Source organism: Nematolebias whitei, chromosome 17 (genome assembly GCF_014905685.2).
Source record: "Nematolebias whitei isolate Nwh7 chromosome 17, NemWhi1, whole genome shotgun sequence".
Lineage (NCBI taxonomy): Eukaryota > Metazoa > Chordata > Actinopteri > Cyprinodontiformes > Rivulidae > Nematolebias > Nematolebias whitei.
This window is the reverse complement of record NC_056514.1, coordinates 23,068,015-23,086,067: the sequence shown is the minus strand read 5'-3', so window position 1 is coordinate 23,086,067 and position 18,053 is coordinate 23,068,015. Positions and strand designations below refer to the sequence as shown.

The 18,053-nt window shown below is 40.7% G+C and overlaps 1 protein-coding gene across 2 annotated transcripts in view; it reads left to right on the top strand.

Annotated features, from left to right (window-relative positions):
• Positions 1–17,512, top strand: part of LOC119423425 (uncharacterized protein C7orf50) — a 21,474-nt gene extending 3,962 nt beyond the window's left edge. For both annotated transcript variants that reach the window (XM_037690815.1, XM_037690813.1), the window contains exons 4-6: positions 14,752–14,975; positions 15,267–15,348; positions 17,292–17,512. In XM_037690815.1, coding sequence (XP_037546743.1) covers positions 14,752–14,975; positions 15,267–15,348; positions 17,292–17,471 — 486 coding nt within the window. In that variant the 3' untranslated portion in view covers positions 17,472–17,512. The remainder of the gene's footprint in view (positions 1–14,751; positions 14,976–15,266; positions 15,349–17,291) is intronic.
• The last annotated feature ends 541 nt before the right edge of the window (positions 17,513–18,053 follow it).

Genomic DNA, 18,053 nt, shown 5'->3' with positions numbered 1-18,053 from the left:
GGGGCTTAGTCCTAGTGTGGATAGTTTGTCCATCAGGGTTTGGGGGATCATGGTGTTGAAGGCGGATGTGAAGTCAATAATATAGTTAATATAGTTATAGTTAATATAGAGGTTATGAGCTATTGTGCTAAGTTACAAAATGGTCTTCTCAATAACAGTAATTCTGGTGATGCTCAGATGTCCCAGCTTTTTACCAGCCTTGAACGCAGCATTACCTTTGAGCATCTGGAGCGGTAAGAGCTTTCAAAAGTCAAATTCACAGGCAAGCTGATCCGTGCGCTCATGCTTGACTGATTCGTCCACCGCAGGCGATTTGTGCACATGTATTTGACAATGTATATGTGCAGAATATTCCTACTTGTTCGAATATACCGGTAAATATTTGAAAAAATGTTCATGCATTTGTGAAACTTGTTTGTAGCTTTTATTGCACACATCTTTTTACGCTTACGTGCGACTATTTTTGAGACTGATTTATTTTTATAAACCTTCTTCAGTTCAAGATTGTTACCTTTCAGGACATCATGAAGATGGTCGGGTTTTGAAATAATTCAAATATAATCTCCAGTTCCATCATTATAGCTGTGCAAGGAAACAGTTAGTGGTGGAGCGTTGATGATTTGAGCTTGTTTGGAGCCACAGGACCTGCGTGCTGAGTCGACCATGAATTCATCTGTGAACCAAAATGTTCTAGAGTCAAATGTCTGATCGCTGAAGCTTGGCCTGAACCGGGACAGAGATCCCAAACTCAGCAGCCAATCTACAACAGAATGGATGAAGAAGAAAGAAAAAATAAAGTTGTAACAGTCCAATCCAGATTAAAATGTTTTGGTGGAAACTTAAATGTATTAAAAATACATACAAACCTACATGAACTGAGGTGTTGTAAAGTAGAATGGACCAAAATTCCTCTACAAGCGTGTGAGGGCCTGAAAAAATACTTGTTAATATTGCTAATATCATGGATTTAGTTTTTCACGCAGCTTTTTCATTTTGGTTTATTCGACACATTTGAATCTGCTCACTTGAGGTTTAAATAATTTAAGAACCTGGTAAAATGAGATCGTTTTAAATATGTCTTGAAACAAAAAACAGAAAATTGAAGCTATTTTTAGCACACGTTTGTAACTTCATTAGCTTTTCTTAGCGAGTCCAGGGATTCAAACCATCAAACGTCCCTGATCTGAGTCCGGCTTATAATCTTTACATGCTGGTTCTGATTTCCTTCTTAGTTGTTGTTTTTTTTTCTTTTACTTAAGCGCTAGCATGACAATCACGGCTCAAAAACACTTTTTTTTGTCCTGTGTTGATAAATGCTGCAATCTTTTTAAAGGTATAGATATAATTTTATTTGTGAAAAAAACAGCCACTCACCTTCTGTCCTCGCGGCGCAGACACTCTGGACAATCCTCTCTGTCCCCTGTGTAGCAATTATGAAAGTCAATTTTCGAGAAAACCCCAAGAGGTGCCACCCTCCCCATCCCGTAACGCAGGCGAACGCACGCAGGTCGCATCGTTCGGATTCAATAAACTACGAACAGTGTCTACAGTTTAGCTCATTCCAGACGTCGGCTTTAGGCGCTTGTAGGTAATGCTGCGTCAAGTTGGGAGAAGTGTGCACTTCTCGCCTCGTGCACTGAAGGGACTTTATTTGTAGATAATAAACACAAAAAGATGTCAAAATATGTAAATATGGGGAGTGACTTTGAAATAGAGACTGACAGCGTATTTACATTAAACATCATGAAGGGCACGTGAATAATCTCATTCCTTTTTAAAAAAAAAAATGCAACTTTAGTTTTTATTTTTACTTATTTGTTACACGTCATATATTTTGCATTTGCGTTGTGATTGTATGACGATTTCTAAATGTTTCTACTTTTATACGTCAGAGACAGTTTCAGCCTTTAACAAAGAGCCAGCAGGTTGTACAACAGATTAGTTTCCAGCACCGTCTGGATCTGTGTTGCCACAGTAGCAACACACCAGCCATGCTTGTCAGGCGTTCCTAGAAAAAGTGCCCGGAGATTTCTGGAAACTGAGCTGGAAAATCCACTTGTCTGGTCGACAGGTTTGAAACTGTAATACAAAGACCACGGACTCTGTTTGGCCCAATTCAAACTCACTAAATGCTTCCTATGTGGCAGTTTTTCCAGGCCTTAATGGGCTTTTATGGAAAATTCTCGTAGGTAAATCTGTTCACACACAGTCCGTTTCCAAGAACTGAAGCAGAAAGTCCTACCACTGACTTCATTTATGTTGCATTTTATATTAAGCTGATTTAATATCACTGTAAAATGATTGTAGCAACATTTGTCATCTGTAAAACTTTACACCGTTTATTCATTGACTTTGTACAGCAAGACTTTTAAAGACATTATAAACGCCAACAAATTCCGTATTTTTCGGACTATAAGGCGCATTAAGCGAAACAAAACAGTCAAGTCAAACTTTATTCAACTCATTCACAATAACCACATAAAATCGGTTCGAGGTCACACAACCAGAATTAATGCATAAGGTGCACCTGATTATAAGGCTCACTGTCGATTTTTGAGAAAATTCAAGGATTTTAAGTGTGCCTTATAGTCTGAAAAATACGGTTATAGTAAAAAAAACAAAACACTTAAGGTAAATGAAACCCCGGCAGGTTTCAGTTTACATTCACTCGGGAACATGACTCGTTCATTTGAGGCTTCCAATTATTTATTTGAAACATTTTTTTCAAGGTGGAATGATTAAAACACAACTTCATAGTTTTTTTTCAAAACAACTGGGTCAAAACGATTATGAACGCACCGATACTAGCATCTACACAGATACTGATATCGGTGTGTGTACTTGTACTCGTACTCACAATGTGTTCCCTCTTCTGTGCTGATACCACTTTAAGGCAGCTCTCACTTGCTAACCACTAATACACATCAGAAGAAGAAGGAGATGATTTTAAAGGGAATGATTAAACAGAAAAGGACTCTGGGAATGTTGGGCTCTGAGCCTGAGCTTCTCGGTGGTCAAAACTTTCATCAACACCATCAAGATGAAAAGGGACAACATTAAAAAGTATTTGAGATGTGTAGGAGTTATCAGCCCGAGCCGGCGAGCCTTCCTGCATCCACCCAGAGAATCAGCAGGAAGCCAAGCTGACCTCCACCATCAAAATACACCATTCTGAGGAGAGTGGATATCTCCAAACTCTGGTTTTCAGAGTTTTGGACAGCAGGTCATTGACGAGCTGAAAACCTGCTTAACAAGCTGCTTAATGAGCAGCTACTGCTGACACAGTCTCTGGAGAAGGTGCTAAGCTAATGCTTCCAAATAGTGATATGATTCTTGTCATTGTCAGACAGCTCAACTGTCTCATCCAACCATAAACCTCTTCTCCTTGTCAGCTGCACATTTCAGGCGACTTTGAAGGTTTTGATTTTGTTATCATGACATGAACCCTCTCGGTTCATGGTGATGATTCTATATTTAACCAAACCAAGTCCTACTGAGATCCCAGATCTCTTTTACAAGCGGGGTCTGGGCCTGAAGGCAGCCTGAACGTGCATGTTTTGGTCTGTGGGAGGAAGTGGGAGTACCCAGAGAAATCTCCACACAGAAAGACCCCAGGTCCGAACTGAGGACTGAACCCAGAACCTTCTTGCTGTGAGGCAGCACTACGAAGTCAACGTGCTGCCATAAACTGGCTTCACTGTGCACAAAGACGCTGGTGTTCCTGCAGTTTCCAGTTCATGGCAGGCTTGAGCACTGGTTGGGTTGTTCTTGAACATCTGAACCAATTTTCTTTCATTTAAGTTCGACAGATGCTTATTGATCAATCCAACGAGCTCTCTCAAACAAATCCTTTTTGTAAGAGGTTAATAAGACCTAGCTTTGTCAAATAAAAAGGTAATCCAGAACCCTAGTCACAAATCCGACCCAGTTTATGACTCTATATCCTGCAGAGTGTCTGTGATCTCAATGTGCGGAGCGATGATGTTTCTGTTGGGCTGTGCACGCCCCGGGCTTTGACACCAGTCCCTCAGCTGCCTCATCACCCCGTAGAGACTCTCCCGGCACGGCCTGTGCATGAGCAGCACGAGCACCAGGCTGACGCTGCTCCCCGAGAACAGCACGCACTCGGCCACGCTCAGAAAGGCCAGCTCGTGAGGGCTCAGGTCTCCGTCCCTGACCAGCCGGGCTCCTCTCACCAGAGCCACGCCATAGAAAAGAAGGCAGAGAAACAGAACGGTGCTGACCGCCAGAAACACTGGGCCCTCCTCGGAGCCAGACAGGAAACGACCTTCAGATTTCCACTGCCGGACGCAGCCAATTATCAACAGTCCTAATTGGAGGATGTAGGGAATCAAAAAAGTCAAGCAAAGCTTTGTAGCTGCGTATGAAACGCCGGCAACGGGCGGATCCATAACACAAGCACCATCTTTCTGCAGGTCTCGAAGCCCGGCCAGCAGCACACAGATCAACGTCGAAGTCAGGATCACCAACGCTGCACAGTTTTTAGACTTCCTGAGCAGGGCGTGGGGTGGCGGGTCAAAGGTGAGGACGTACGCCATGAGCAATAAGACCAACAAGCTGCACAGAGAGGCGGTGTTGATGGTGAAGGAGAGGGCAGCACAGCCCAAAGAGGTGCTCTTCATGTAGTCGGGTCTGTGCACCACGATGTGGAGGGAGAGGAGCAGGAGCAGCAGCTGAAGGCCACAAAACACCCAGAGGAGACTGTCCACCCACGCCACCCGCCTGTGGGCTCTGTAGGTCTGAACGAAGCTGTAGAGCAGAAAGCAGCCCGCGAGGAAGCCCAGGGCGGCGACAACGCTGTAGACGTAGTTTGCCCTGGAGGTGACGTCATTGGCTGCGATCTTGTCCAACACGGAGGACGAGAAAGGGGTGGAGGTGAAAAAGGCGGTGGAGCTGGTGTAGAGAGATGAGTCTATTGTGGAGTTCATGGAGCTCGTGGGTTCATCAGACTGGAAAAGACCAAAAAAAAATAAAAAAAATCACAATTTAAACTATTACAATTCAAGATGGACGCCACAGCCACCCAACACATAGTGGCTACAATTCAACCATTTTACAGATATGGGGTTAAAATTTAGTTTGGTAGTAGCTGAGACTGGTTTCCACCTTGCACTCAAGTGCTAATTTATCCCGGGAGATCTGTTTAAAAAAAAAATGCCATTAAGTACTAAATACTAGGAATGCACATTATTGGGTTTTTGGCCGATACCTGATACGCTAATATGTTAAACTTATTTGGCCGATACCTATAGGACCTACTCACAGAGACTACATATCTTTCTCTGCTGTGGAATTAAAATACTACATTATTCTGCATGGTCTTTGTCAGTTTGACCTGCTGCCAAATGCAGATGCCAAAAGGGAAGATGAAAATGATGTAACACTTCAACTTGGATTATGTTTAATGTCAAATTTATTCATGACATTTACTCTCTAACACAATGACGACGCTCGAACAGTGCAAATTTGTAAGTTTTCACAAATCTAAATGCCACTTGTTCACAAGCGACAAGTGAAAAGCGCATAAATAGTGTATAAAAATATACACGTGACAGTTTCTTAAATTAAAGATGAACTTAAAACAGAAGCCTTTTATATTAGTGAGTTACTTTGATGGAATGGCCGATGTTTAACTTTATCGCTAATATCAGCCGATACCATGCCAATAATATCGTGCATCTCTACTAGAAACATCTGTTTGTTAGCGAAATATCTCATTTTTAGAAAGTAATTATTGGACATATATCACTGATTAACTTTGTCAGTCCAATTCAAGATGGCTGCCACAGTCACCTGACCAGAGAAAACACAGTATAGCTAGAACTCCACCAGTTTTACATTTATTCAGCGAACATCGGGCAGATGAGTCCGTCCTAATACTCTAACCGTTAACAGATCTAACGAGATTGCAGATTTTATTTTCGAGGTTTAACCCAAGCGTCTCATCATTTCTCAATCCAAGATGATTTTAGTATAAAACTGGTCGTGAACGGCAGAAGGTGATGTCGTTCCTTCAAGGAATGTAATGGTTTTAATTACTGAGTGGAAACCTTTTCAGCTTCCCCTCTTTCACAGAAACAAAAAAGTAAGTTCAGCTATTTTTAATGCACTTCATCATTTTTAAGCCCACAAAAAAGAACCAAAGGTTGTCCACAGGAACACTCTTTCAACATAGTAACTTTTCCGATGATGTCACAGATGAGCTGATGTTTAGGTGAAAGCTGCAGCTTTCTAAAATATCCTGGTTTTTATTCTAAATTATTTTAAGAGACCTCGACCCTGGCGGCGAGGCTTCACCCTCCTCCTCTGAGGAACTCTCTGCTCAAGCTTTACTCACCATGTTTGCGTTTATCTTCCTCTCACCTGCTTTTCTCAGACTTCAAGGCTCTGGAAGGGATGCTCGATGCGTGGACACTCGCTTAAAACGCTTTTAGCTTTCTGTGGGAAGCACCCCAGTAGCATACTTTCAGAATGACTTTGTGACCACGTGATCCTAATTTTATTTTTCCTCCACCCCTTTTTTTTTTCATCACTGTGACTGAGGTCCATTAAATGAGAGCGCATACAGTTTCCCTTGTTTAACTTCCCCAGAGTTTGCAGAAAGAGAAGTGTTTTTAATCCTCATGATCGTTTCAGTGAGATTTTTGCAACGCATCAATTTCCCTGCCAACTGGGAGTGGAAAAATACTTTTATTATCTGTGGCAGTGTTTTGTTTTGTCTTTGTGGTCAGCAGCAGGCTTTCTTTTACATGTGGTTATTTTTAGCAGAAGGCTAAAGAAGCTGTAATGAAGCTTGTTGAGCACCACGCAGGAAACAGCCCTCTGAGCTGCAGTGCAACAGGAAGTGATTCAAACCTAAAACGGTGTTTAGATTTTTGCTTGGCTCTAGATTTTAGAAGTCGTATTAATCCTGAAATGGGTTGAGTTTCCCCTTTTTTTACTTATTTGTGCATGTTTTTTTTGTTTTTTTTACAACCCCTCTGCTGAAAACGTTAGGATGTTGTGAAAAAGGTCAATAAAAACAGAACGCAAATCTCATAAACTCAGTTAATTCATATTGGAACATAGTAAACATATAAAAAAATAAGGTCATTTTGAATTTGATGGCAGCAACACATGCAACAAGAGGCTGCGGTACGAATAAGAAACCGCTGGACTCGGCCTGTCACGATAAACAATAAATCAATTAATCGCATGATAAATGAAAATTATCAACCTCATTTTCATTTATCGTTTCTTCGTGTCTCTCTCTTTCTACACTCCGGTGCTCTTCACTGACCCCTCCCTTTCATTTTCTCTTTAAAATCAATTTTAACCATCCATAATTGCGTTTTTGGATCATTAAAAGCAGCTAAGCTGAGAAGCTAAGCTAACAGGCCGACCTCAGGAAAAAACCTCCGTCTTGTCGAAGCTCCAAAATTCACGGTTGAAACCCGTGCCTTGGTGTAAAAGTTGTTTTTCTCAGGAAAAAAAGAAGCTGAGAACTTGTTTACTGATTTAAAAAAAATATATATATTAAACGCTTTGTGTGATAAATGCTATGCTAAAGAGTAGGGCTGGGTACCTTTCTACAAAAACCTTCACTTCGGTGTCGGTTCCTGGACGGTTCTTTTTTTCGGTACCAATTTTGTAATTACTATTAATTCTAACAAGAATAAAATTATGTTACACATTACAGTACGTTTTGTGAATTTTATTTTTTAACTTTGGTATTTCTATTCCAAGCAGTTTTTGTTACATAAAAATAAACAAATAATTTCTAGTTCAAAAGACCAGTTACAAACAACAAGTGACACGTCAGTGTCTAATGCTCACTGCTACACACTGAGGACCTTTTCACTGAACAGTTTTTCTTCAGAAAAATCAACATGTCTGCTTTCTCTGGACACAAACAAGCTCACTCCTGGCTGATGGTGTCTCCAGCAGTAGAAAATGTTCACTCTGAGGGTGTGGATGATGAATGTTGCACACACAGATACCTGGTTGTCAAGTTTGATAGCACTGACATAGTGTCCCTCACATTCCACCAGCAGGTCACTGGATTCACTGAGGTTAGGGTTGATGCAGACTTCTGTACCTTTGTGTCTCTTCCTGAATCTTCTCTGTGGTTCTCTGGGGTTTAGGGCTCTGATCAGCTCCCTAATTGACATTAGAACACAAAACATCAACAATAACATAGTTGTGTTATTATTGCTCAAAAAACATTATCTAGGCTGAGAGATTAAAAAAATCCTTTGTTTACTTACCTCTAACATGCAGCCTCCACTGTAGAAAAAGGCAGCAAACTTTTAACAACAAAGTTTGTGACTGTCCTGTGGCCCCTACCTCGCTTTTCTTTTGTCAGTCTCTGTCCTCCTCACATCAGGGTCAGAACCTCCTGTCAGGAGAACATTAACATAAACAGTGAACATTAGGTGAACTGTTTAAGCAGCTGATCCGATGGATGAGCAGTTTTACAAGCTAAGCTTCATCTGTTACTGTCAATCTTTAGTTAGCTTCTGAGTTTAGCTAGCTACGTAGATAAAATAAATTTACATACTAATATCTTAAAGTTAGCGTTACATGGATTCTAGTTTAATTCATCGCAATGTACATATTAAACTGCAGTAACGTTAACAAATGTAAACTCACCAGCTGAAACACAGACACAGCTCTGTCCTCGGGAGTTCTTTGATGATAAGGAGTCCGGCCGTAGAATGCTGATTCAGTTCGTTTAACACTCACAGACTGACTTTAACGTTGAGAGGAGGAGGGGAGGCTGCTGTCCGTCTGTCTTCTTGCAGAAAAACACGAGCAGAAAGTTGTGTGTGTTGTTGAAGCCGTTCGAAAACACGCGCTGCACACGTGAACCCCGTCTGTGGGCGTAACCAGCACCATAGACATACATTATACATAGATTAGGTACGGCAGCTCTGTACAGCTCTGGGTGTAAACACATAGTCTGTTTGTCATATGTCTGGTGTTTTACCTGCCTGCGTGCTGAAACCACGTGACACGTTACAGCCAATACCGAAACTTGACACCGAAAAAAGAGTGACGTTTCAATCCATACACCGACCAGTGCAGTTCAGTGGGTGCCATTTAAGAACCTCAGTTCGGTACTCAGCCCTACTAAAGAGTTCAAACCACACTGAGCATCCGCCATTTTGAGAACCGAAAAACAAGAACGAGAGACAGCCATGTCACGTCAAGGGGACACGATCGGAGCTCCCTCACTATCCATCCTTCGGTTCAAACAGTCTTCTACTGCAATCTATTGACTTCACCACTTGCTCTTGCCGAGATCGGACACTTTTCCCTTCCCCTCCCTCTCCGCTTTGCTGCTCTGTCTGTTTGTGAAACTGCTTCTGAGACTCTTGCATATCTTCTGAACCATAATTATGGACTTGTTTTGATCAGTTGGTCCCTTAACACAATAGATAACATTTCTTCGAAGAGAAGACAGGCTTTAGGCGAGCCAATTTGCCCTGTAGGCATGCACACAGCTGGATATCTCATCGACTTGGAAGACTTGATGATGTTTCTATCTCTGCTGCCATTTGTGGATTTTAAGGACGCATATTTAATTGGATTTACGATAACTGTTTCCTGTTTTTGGATTCGTCTGGTTGCTGGTTTTATCAACAATCAAGGAAGTCGTCGTCAGCAAATTTGGACCTGATCACGTTGCTTGCCTTAGGATGACTTGGTTTGTGCCTCGAGTACCCAGACACTCAAATGCTTTGGGCAGAATGGATCAGATCTTGGGAATTTTACTCAGTCACATTCCATCAGTGTGGCCATGTAATTTGGACATTTTGGAACCGAGTGGACCAACACAGACTCAAGGCAGATGTCATTAAGTTCTGCCTGTCCCCAAAACATCTGTGCATTTATCTGAATTTGGCTCCCTTGGCTGGCCTTGAAGGCCATCTTATCTGAATTTGCCTGGAGAACATGTGATCTGACGCTCATCACCCCCTCTCTGAGGAATTTCCAACTGATAAACAAGAAGAAACCAGCTGAATAAACATTGTGTCATCATTTCAGGACTCTTGGATTCTCAGACGTTATTCTTGGCCATTCCTCGACATATCTCGAGAATGTTTATGGATCTCACTGGAGGACATTGACTGATTATTCCATCCTTATCAGAACTCTTACAGTGACCTCGAGAGCATCTATGGACATGCTCACCGCTCTCGTCGTCTCCCCCCTCTGCAGAATGTCTACGTCACTGTGCTTGTTTGTGCGATGTGTTTTTTAATATTAGTTTTTCTTCTCAGACTAGAAGAAAAAGTCTGATAGCAATATTTTCGCCTCCAATTCCTTCATGTGTCCAGTTTCACTACTTTTTGTCTGTTTAAACAGATCTCACTTATAAATGAGTCTTCTAGGTTCAATGTGACTTATCTGTCTAAATAAAAGTTGAATGAATAAAAAAGGTACTACACACAAAACAATTTAACATTTCTTCTTAAATATGCCAATAATTACTATAGTAATTATTGTCAAATTTCAAACAATATTATTGTTTATCACAATAATTTCTGAGTCAATTAATCGCCCAGCAAAATTTATCGTGACAGGCCTACACTGGACCAATTAGGTTAACGGGCAACAGGCCAGTAAGGATGAGTGTAAGAAGAGCATTTTAGAGAGGCTGAATCTCTCAGAAGTAAAGATGGACAGAGGTCTGACTAAAATTAGTGGAACAATTTCATAATATTGGTCTTTTAGCATAATAATTTAGAATATCCCATTATGTACAATTCATAAAATCATTACAAAATTTTAGGAATCTGGAGAAATCTCTGAGCTTAAAGGGCAAGACTTGCAGTCAATACTGGCTAAAGTCCATGCTGTTTAATTTTTTATGTTCGCCTCAGCTTATTGATGATGGACCGTTTATGATTTTAGTATGAAACCCTGATATGAAAGGCGATGGGCGATATGCATTTCTCCAAAGAATGCTAAGCCTTTAATTGTCATGTTTCGTAACAATTTTAGAAAATGAAAACGGTAACATCTTACCAAAATCTTTTTTTTTTTTCTGAGCCCAAATGTGACTTTTTGAGCTTTTTGATGCTCCAAGCCTGCGTTTCCACTTCTACCTCCTTCACTTTGTTTGTTTTCCTCCTCCCGACTCAGATTCACCTGAACCGGTCCCTTCATTAAACTCTGCAGGGACCTGAGAATGACCCGTTCACTGGAATCAAGTGTGTTAAATAAACAAAAACAAGAAAATAACACAGGGCTGGGGGTGCCCCGATAACAAGTGAGACACTTGTCAACACTTACTCAGCATTAATCTGAAATATCTAGTATTTAACACGTTATGGCCTAAAAACATGGTACATTGGACTTTTACACTACTTAAAAGACATTCCTAAAGTAATACTTATTATTACAAAGCTGTCAAATTAATTGCCTGGATTGAGGAAAAAATGTGCACGTGTGTCTGTTAGCAAAACATCACAATAAAGCACTGGATAAATTTTTATGAAACTTTCAGAACATACACACCATATTTTATGCCGTACATGTTGCACCGCCCTATAAGTTGCATCAGTCCAAATTTGTCTAATAAAGTGGAAAAATCCATAAATAAGTGGCTTCACTGTATAAGTCACATCTATTATATGTCACCGCTGACCACCTGGAAATGTGGGCCGGTGTTGTGCCAAACATTGATTGGCTGCCAAATGGCGGCCGCGGGTGTGTGCACGGAAGGACTTTAACAAGAATTTAACAAGATTAACACTTAAAAACAATTGTTTGTTTGCTTGAAATTATAGTAAAGGTTTGTCTCAGTCTAAATTTTTCTTAATAAATGCACTTTGACAGTCAAATCAGCTGCATTTTAAAAAGTCGATACACAGAAACATGAACGTGCAGAGGGCGACTCGCTGTGCTTTTCTTTTAAATTTAACAAGATAACCACCTAAAACAATTATTTGTTCAGCTTTATAGTAAAGGTGTGTCTCACTTGAACTTTTACTTAATAAATGCACTTCAATGGTCAAATCAGCTGCATTTTGCCAGGGCATCACAGCGAAATGCAGCTGATTTGACGGTTGCTTCAGGCAGACGACGTTGTCAGACTACGGTAAGTCGATTGATTCATTAATAGCCACTTTTACCGATCACATGATGCAATGGCATGGCATACAACTCGAGTGCCATCTAGAGGCTGAAAATGGTAGTGTTCAATATTTTCAGTCGGAATGAATGAAAACAATCATCTCAGTCAAAAATGAATTTATAAATATGGGAAAAAAATCCATAAATGCGTCGCTTCGGCGTATAAAGCCTCCAGTATACTGCCACGTACGTACGCATGAACGGACGTACGCATGTACTGTACGCATGTACTGTACGCAGAGGGTTCAGTCTTCAGACTCCAGCGTACACCCTGAGCAGCTGCAGAGCAGCTTCACAGACAAGGGGCGTTTACCTTCGGGACAAATTGAGGTCGCCGATTGGTCATTTGCTGACACGCCTACTGGATTGATTGACAGGTCGGAAAAAAGAAAAAAAGCGAGCGCTGGCAGCCTCAGCCGCAGCGGTGTTCTGTGTTTATATGTTGTTAATAAAAAGATCTAAAAAATAAATAAAAACAGGGAGCGCTGGCTCTGCAGCCCACACATCAGACCAGCCCACCAGGAAATCTCCAGACCCTCCCGCAGCCACGCTGGACCTGAGTTTAATTCGCTCTTGACAAATTCCTTCTTTTCTCACCATTTCAGTCATGGCATCAATGGAGGAGGAAGAGATCACTGCCTCTTAGCAAAAAAAAACAAAAGAAAAGGCCAGATCAGGGATGAACAAGGGGAATTTAATACAATTGTGTCGCATAAAAAACAGTCCGTTGCTGGGCAGTTTATTGTGCGACACCGCGTATGCGGTCGTAAAAATTTGAGCTTTGCACGGACATGCCCTGGGGGGTACGCTCGTACCTCTGCATACGTACGTGCGTAACTCTGTGTATGGATGTACGCAGCAGTATACTGGGGGCTTAAGTCGCAGGGCATGTAAATTGTGCAAAAAAAGTGCGACTTATAGGGCGAAAAATACGGTAACCACTAGATGTACAGCTACTGTATTTTTCTGACTATAAGGTGCAATATCAATGAACGGGTCAGTTTTCATACATAAGGCGCATTAACCGAAACAAAACAAGTCAGATAAGTCGAACTTTATTCAACTCATTCACAATAACCACATAAAATCAGTTCAAGGTCAGTACGGTAAGCACAACCAGAATTAATGCATAAGGCGCACTGGATTGTAAGGTTCATTGTCAATTTTTGAGAAAATTAAAGGATTTTAAGCGCGCCTTATTGTCTGAAAAATACGGTACAACTGAATAACTTTTGGAGTCAGTCCAGTTCAAGATGATCACCTCAGCAAAGAAATATTAGCAAACACAATACTGAGCTAAAATTTGATGTGGTAGCAGCTAACACAAAGTGTGCACTACTTCTCAACATCACATAGGACCGAATATAAAGTTAATAAGGGTTTGAGCTAATTGGCTCTAAATTTGTCCCTTCTCAGCATATGAAGATCTCTGTTTACAACTCTGGCATGAAAGACGGCAGACAATGTGTATTCTTTAAGGACTGCTGGGCCTTTAATTAGCTACTTACTGAATGATGGAACAATAAGATATACTTATTTTTATTATACGACACTCTGACCAGTGTATTTAAGGCTCTGTAACTATCATAAGGGATTTAAAGTACTAATTATCATCAATGGTATTGCTTCTGAAAACCAACTTTCAGTCCTGATTTACAACAACTCAAACAGAAGAATCAGAACACTCAGCACCCTCGTTTTTTGTCACCCCTACAGAAAATAGTGGTGTTGGTACGAACTTCCTGTAGGCAAAAAATGGGGCAGTTGTACAACATGTGGAAATTATATGAAGAAGGCTGGAAGGAAGGTTTAAAGTTTACCAAAAACACGTATCCAAAGCAAACTGCTAAGAAAACACAGAATGTCTCAGTAAAACTAGGAGAAAGCATGAAGATGTGAAACTGAATCTAAAGAGCTTCTTTGAGGAGACCTAAAATGTGCATATCAGTTACATCATGTGTCAAATTCAAGGTCCAGCATTTTATCTGGCCCCCCAAGATGATATTTTAAACATAAAATGTTTTTATCACTTTGGTTTTGCTTAATAAATTTATAAATGCTTCATTTAGTGCAGATTTTTCATGCCAGTTGGCTAACTGAAGCTTTTATGAAGCAAAACGGTTGAGTTTTTCAGTAATCTGATTCTGATGTGGAAAGAGCAACAGAGTGTCCAATAAAACAAACTTTTTGTTCAGGAACCTGCAAGCAAGAAAAGATGTCGTGTATCTGACTTGAGTTCATGCATCGACTGAAACTGACCCGTGACTTGGATGAAAATTTCACTTTTGGCTCCTTTTGCAGCTTGAGTTTGAGACCGCCACCAGTTTGACCTGGGAGGTTTTTACTTTAAAGAATTGTGAAAATCTTGTAATTCCCAAGATGTTTTGACTTGGCTCTAAAGGGTCTGAAACCTTGTGCAAATGACCATTTTTTTATGTTTCTGATAAATTACTGACACTGCCAAGTTGTTCTTGTTTGGTCGTTGTGAGGAATTTTGCATAGATCAATAAAAAAAAAAAAAAACTGGTCTGAAAAAACACAGCAAAAACAAAAAAGAAAGTCGATTTCCATTATTAACTTCCGTGATGCTCTTTATTTATGCGACAGAATCCAGATCCATCCAGCTGTTCTGAGGAGATGCATGAGAAAGAGGGACGAGGGGACAACGAGCAGGACCTGAGCCCCGAAGAGTTGCGGGTCCTGGAGAGGAAGCTGAAGAAGATTCGGAAAAAAGAGGAGAAGAAGAGGCTTCGAGAAGAAGGACTGACTCTTCCAAAAAAACAGGCCGTTGGACCAAGTGCATCAGAACAGGCCTTGGATTATCTCACATGGTGAGAAACACTAAGGTTTGGTACAGAACGTGAGACAAAATGCGTTTCAGCTTTTCTCATGCTTATCTGTACAACTAATAAATATAGTTGGATAATCTAGCCTTTCCAACCTTTAACAACCATTTACTGAATTTTATTATTATTTGCCCTTCTAATGCTGCTGTGCATGAGAGAAACCGATTATAGAGCAACTCAGACATTTTTTGTGCAGCATTGTTTGCGTACATCACTGTTTAGGCCACACTTTTGCTCCAGTTCTTCACAACAACTCACACTGGTTTGTCACTGCAGCTGGGCTGAAAATCGTTCAGCGTGGAAGTTCCAGAAGACCAGGCAGACGTGGCTACTGCAGCACATGTTCGACTCCGAAAAGGTATGGTTAACGTGGAAACTCACCATGCTCTGGGTGTATCCAGCTGAAGGTGTAAGAGCTACTTATTGAAATGCTTCTGTCGTTCACTAACTACAGTAGTCCCTCGTTTATCTCAGGGGATCTGTACCCTGAAGCCCCGCGATAAGTGAAAAACAATAGTAGTACAAGTAGTAGTTCATTTTAGTATATATATATATATATATATATATATATATATATATATAAAGGCATTTTAAACCCTTCCCACACTCTTGCAATATTCAACAATGTTTCTAAACTGTAAACGCTCTAAAAGAGCACAGCATGTCATGATCACAGCTCCCTACCTCGTCTGCTCTTTGCCACCTGCCAGCGTTCTTGGCCACGCCCACTTCTCCGTTCGCAGCTGATCAGCTGCAGCAGGAAGTTTATCCTGCAGTGTTGGGCTGCACAAATGTGTAGCAGGTGCTAAATCATTTAAAATACCAGTACCTGCGGGCATTCTCCCTGTGTTGCAAATGCCTGTCCCCATGAGGGGTGGGGCGCTGGGAGCCAAGAGCACCCAGCCTTGTCAAAAGTAAACAGTGGCGGGAAGCTGCCGAGAGATGACAGGAAGACTTTCAAAATAAAATAAAAAAATAATTAAATTTTGAAAAAATAATGCGTAAAGATGCTCCTGCATATAAACCGCGGGGTACAAAGCGTGAGACAAAAGTAGCGGCTTATACACTGACAATTACGGTAATTTATTTTAAATAAAATTTCCATCGCGACCTGACTTTGGAATAAGCGTAAGAGGATGGGTGGATGGATAAAAATTCCATGTCGATCGTGCGGCTCATCCATCAATCAGCCAATTGTCATGCCCAATCTTATTTTTGGAAAAACCGCGATAAAGCGGGTCTGCGATAAACAAAACACGAAGTAGTGAGGGACTACTGTATATATTTTATCCCGAAGCTAAAAAAAAAAAAAAAAGACCTTTGTAATTAAAGTTTTTATCATTCCTCGAAAGATTGCATATCTTGCTGCTTTTTATGCACATTTTTGACTTGGCTCTTCTTATATTCAGGAGTTGTAGCTTTTTTTGGTCAAACCTTCAAAGAAAAATGTGCGATCTCGTGATGTCACACTGAAAGTATAATTTCTGCACGACTCTGTTACTACTCCCAAGTTTTTACTCTTATAGTCATCCGATATCTATAAAATTTAGCTGTTTATTTTGAATTTGACTATAAAAACAAACTGCATCCAGTTATAACTTTCTGAAAATGTCATTTGTCCAGTGGTGCATGAAATTTTTGCTAACAGAGTTCCATCCATCCATCTTTTACATCTTTTACCCACTTCTTCCTATTTGAGTCGCAGCGGTGCCAACAGTTGAATCCACCCAAAAAACTTTAAACATTTTTCACTAATTTTTAGCACTCAGAATATATATTGTGAACGACTCTCAGCTACCACCACGCCAAACTGTAGGTTGATGTCTGTATTGAGTGAAGTACATCCGTGGCTGTGTTTAAAGCTCATTTGGTTGTGGCGTCCATCTTGGATTGACTCCAAAAGTTAAATCCGATGATGCACGTACAATCTGTCCAGTGGTTCATGAGATTTTTTGCTGAAAGAGTTGACTCAGTAGATAACGGAGTTTGAAACTGAACACGCAGAATGACCTCAGGATACAGTATGTGTTGGGGATGACTCTCAGCTACTACCACACCAAACTGTAGGCCAATATCAGTCAAACTGACTGAAATATAGCGGTTTGTTTTTCCCACAGTTTGTTAGCAGTAGCAGCCATTTTAAATCAAGATGACTTTAAATCAGTTGAATACATCAATTATTTTCTGCAAGTTTTATTAAAATCCATCCAGTTTGTGAGATGTTTTGCTAACAGACGTGTACTTGTTCACAAACACCTTCAACAGCAGGTGATGATAATATTGTTGTTTTTGTCCCCTCAGGTTTCAGACGATAAGTTCTCGGTGATGCTTCAGTATCTGGAGGGACTTTGTGGACAAGCGAAGGACACGACGGTGCAGAAAGCTGTATCTGTGGTGGAAGACTCGGGACAAGCGACGGAGGACACAGAAGTCCAGCAGAGGGCGCAAAGAGCCAGAGAAGTCATCCAGCTCCTGTCCTGACCCCACAGCACCTAAAGGACTAAATCAGTCAAACAGAATAAAAACAAATCTATGACTTGGAATAAACTGTTGATTTCTACCATTTGTAAAGAGTTTTCATGCTGTTTTGTTTTCTGTGGATTGTTTGGTTGTGATCAATCAATATAACGATCAGAGTTAAACGCGTTTCATTTCATTACCGCTTCTGTTTGGAATAGTAATAGTTCCTAATCAAATGCTCAATTTTTCCATTGAAGACACATTTTTCAGGAGTGGTTGAAACTCCTCGAGGTGAAACAAAAAAGCGAAGCTATTTGTGGAGTTAAAAAAAAAAGTCTCAGGAATGTTTAAAGTCACTTCATGTTGATGCATGTCGAGGCTCATCTCCGGCACAAACGCCTTCTCTGACAGAGACAACCACGAGAGCACGTTTTGTAATGAAACTGAACACAAACTCGTTGGTTTTCATGCACGGTTGCTGTAAATTTTAGGTTTTTTTATATATATATTCATTTTGAGCTAAATTCAATTGCAGCAATTTGCTCTTTTTTTTTTTTTTTTGCAACTGAAATGTGTCATCTCAAAAAACCAAGCTGCTGGCTC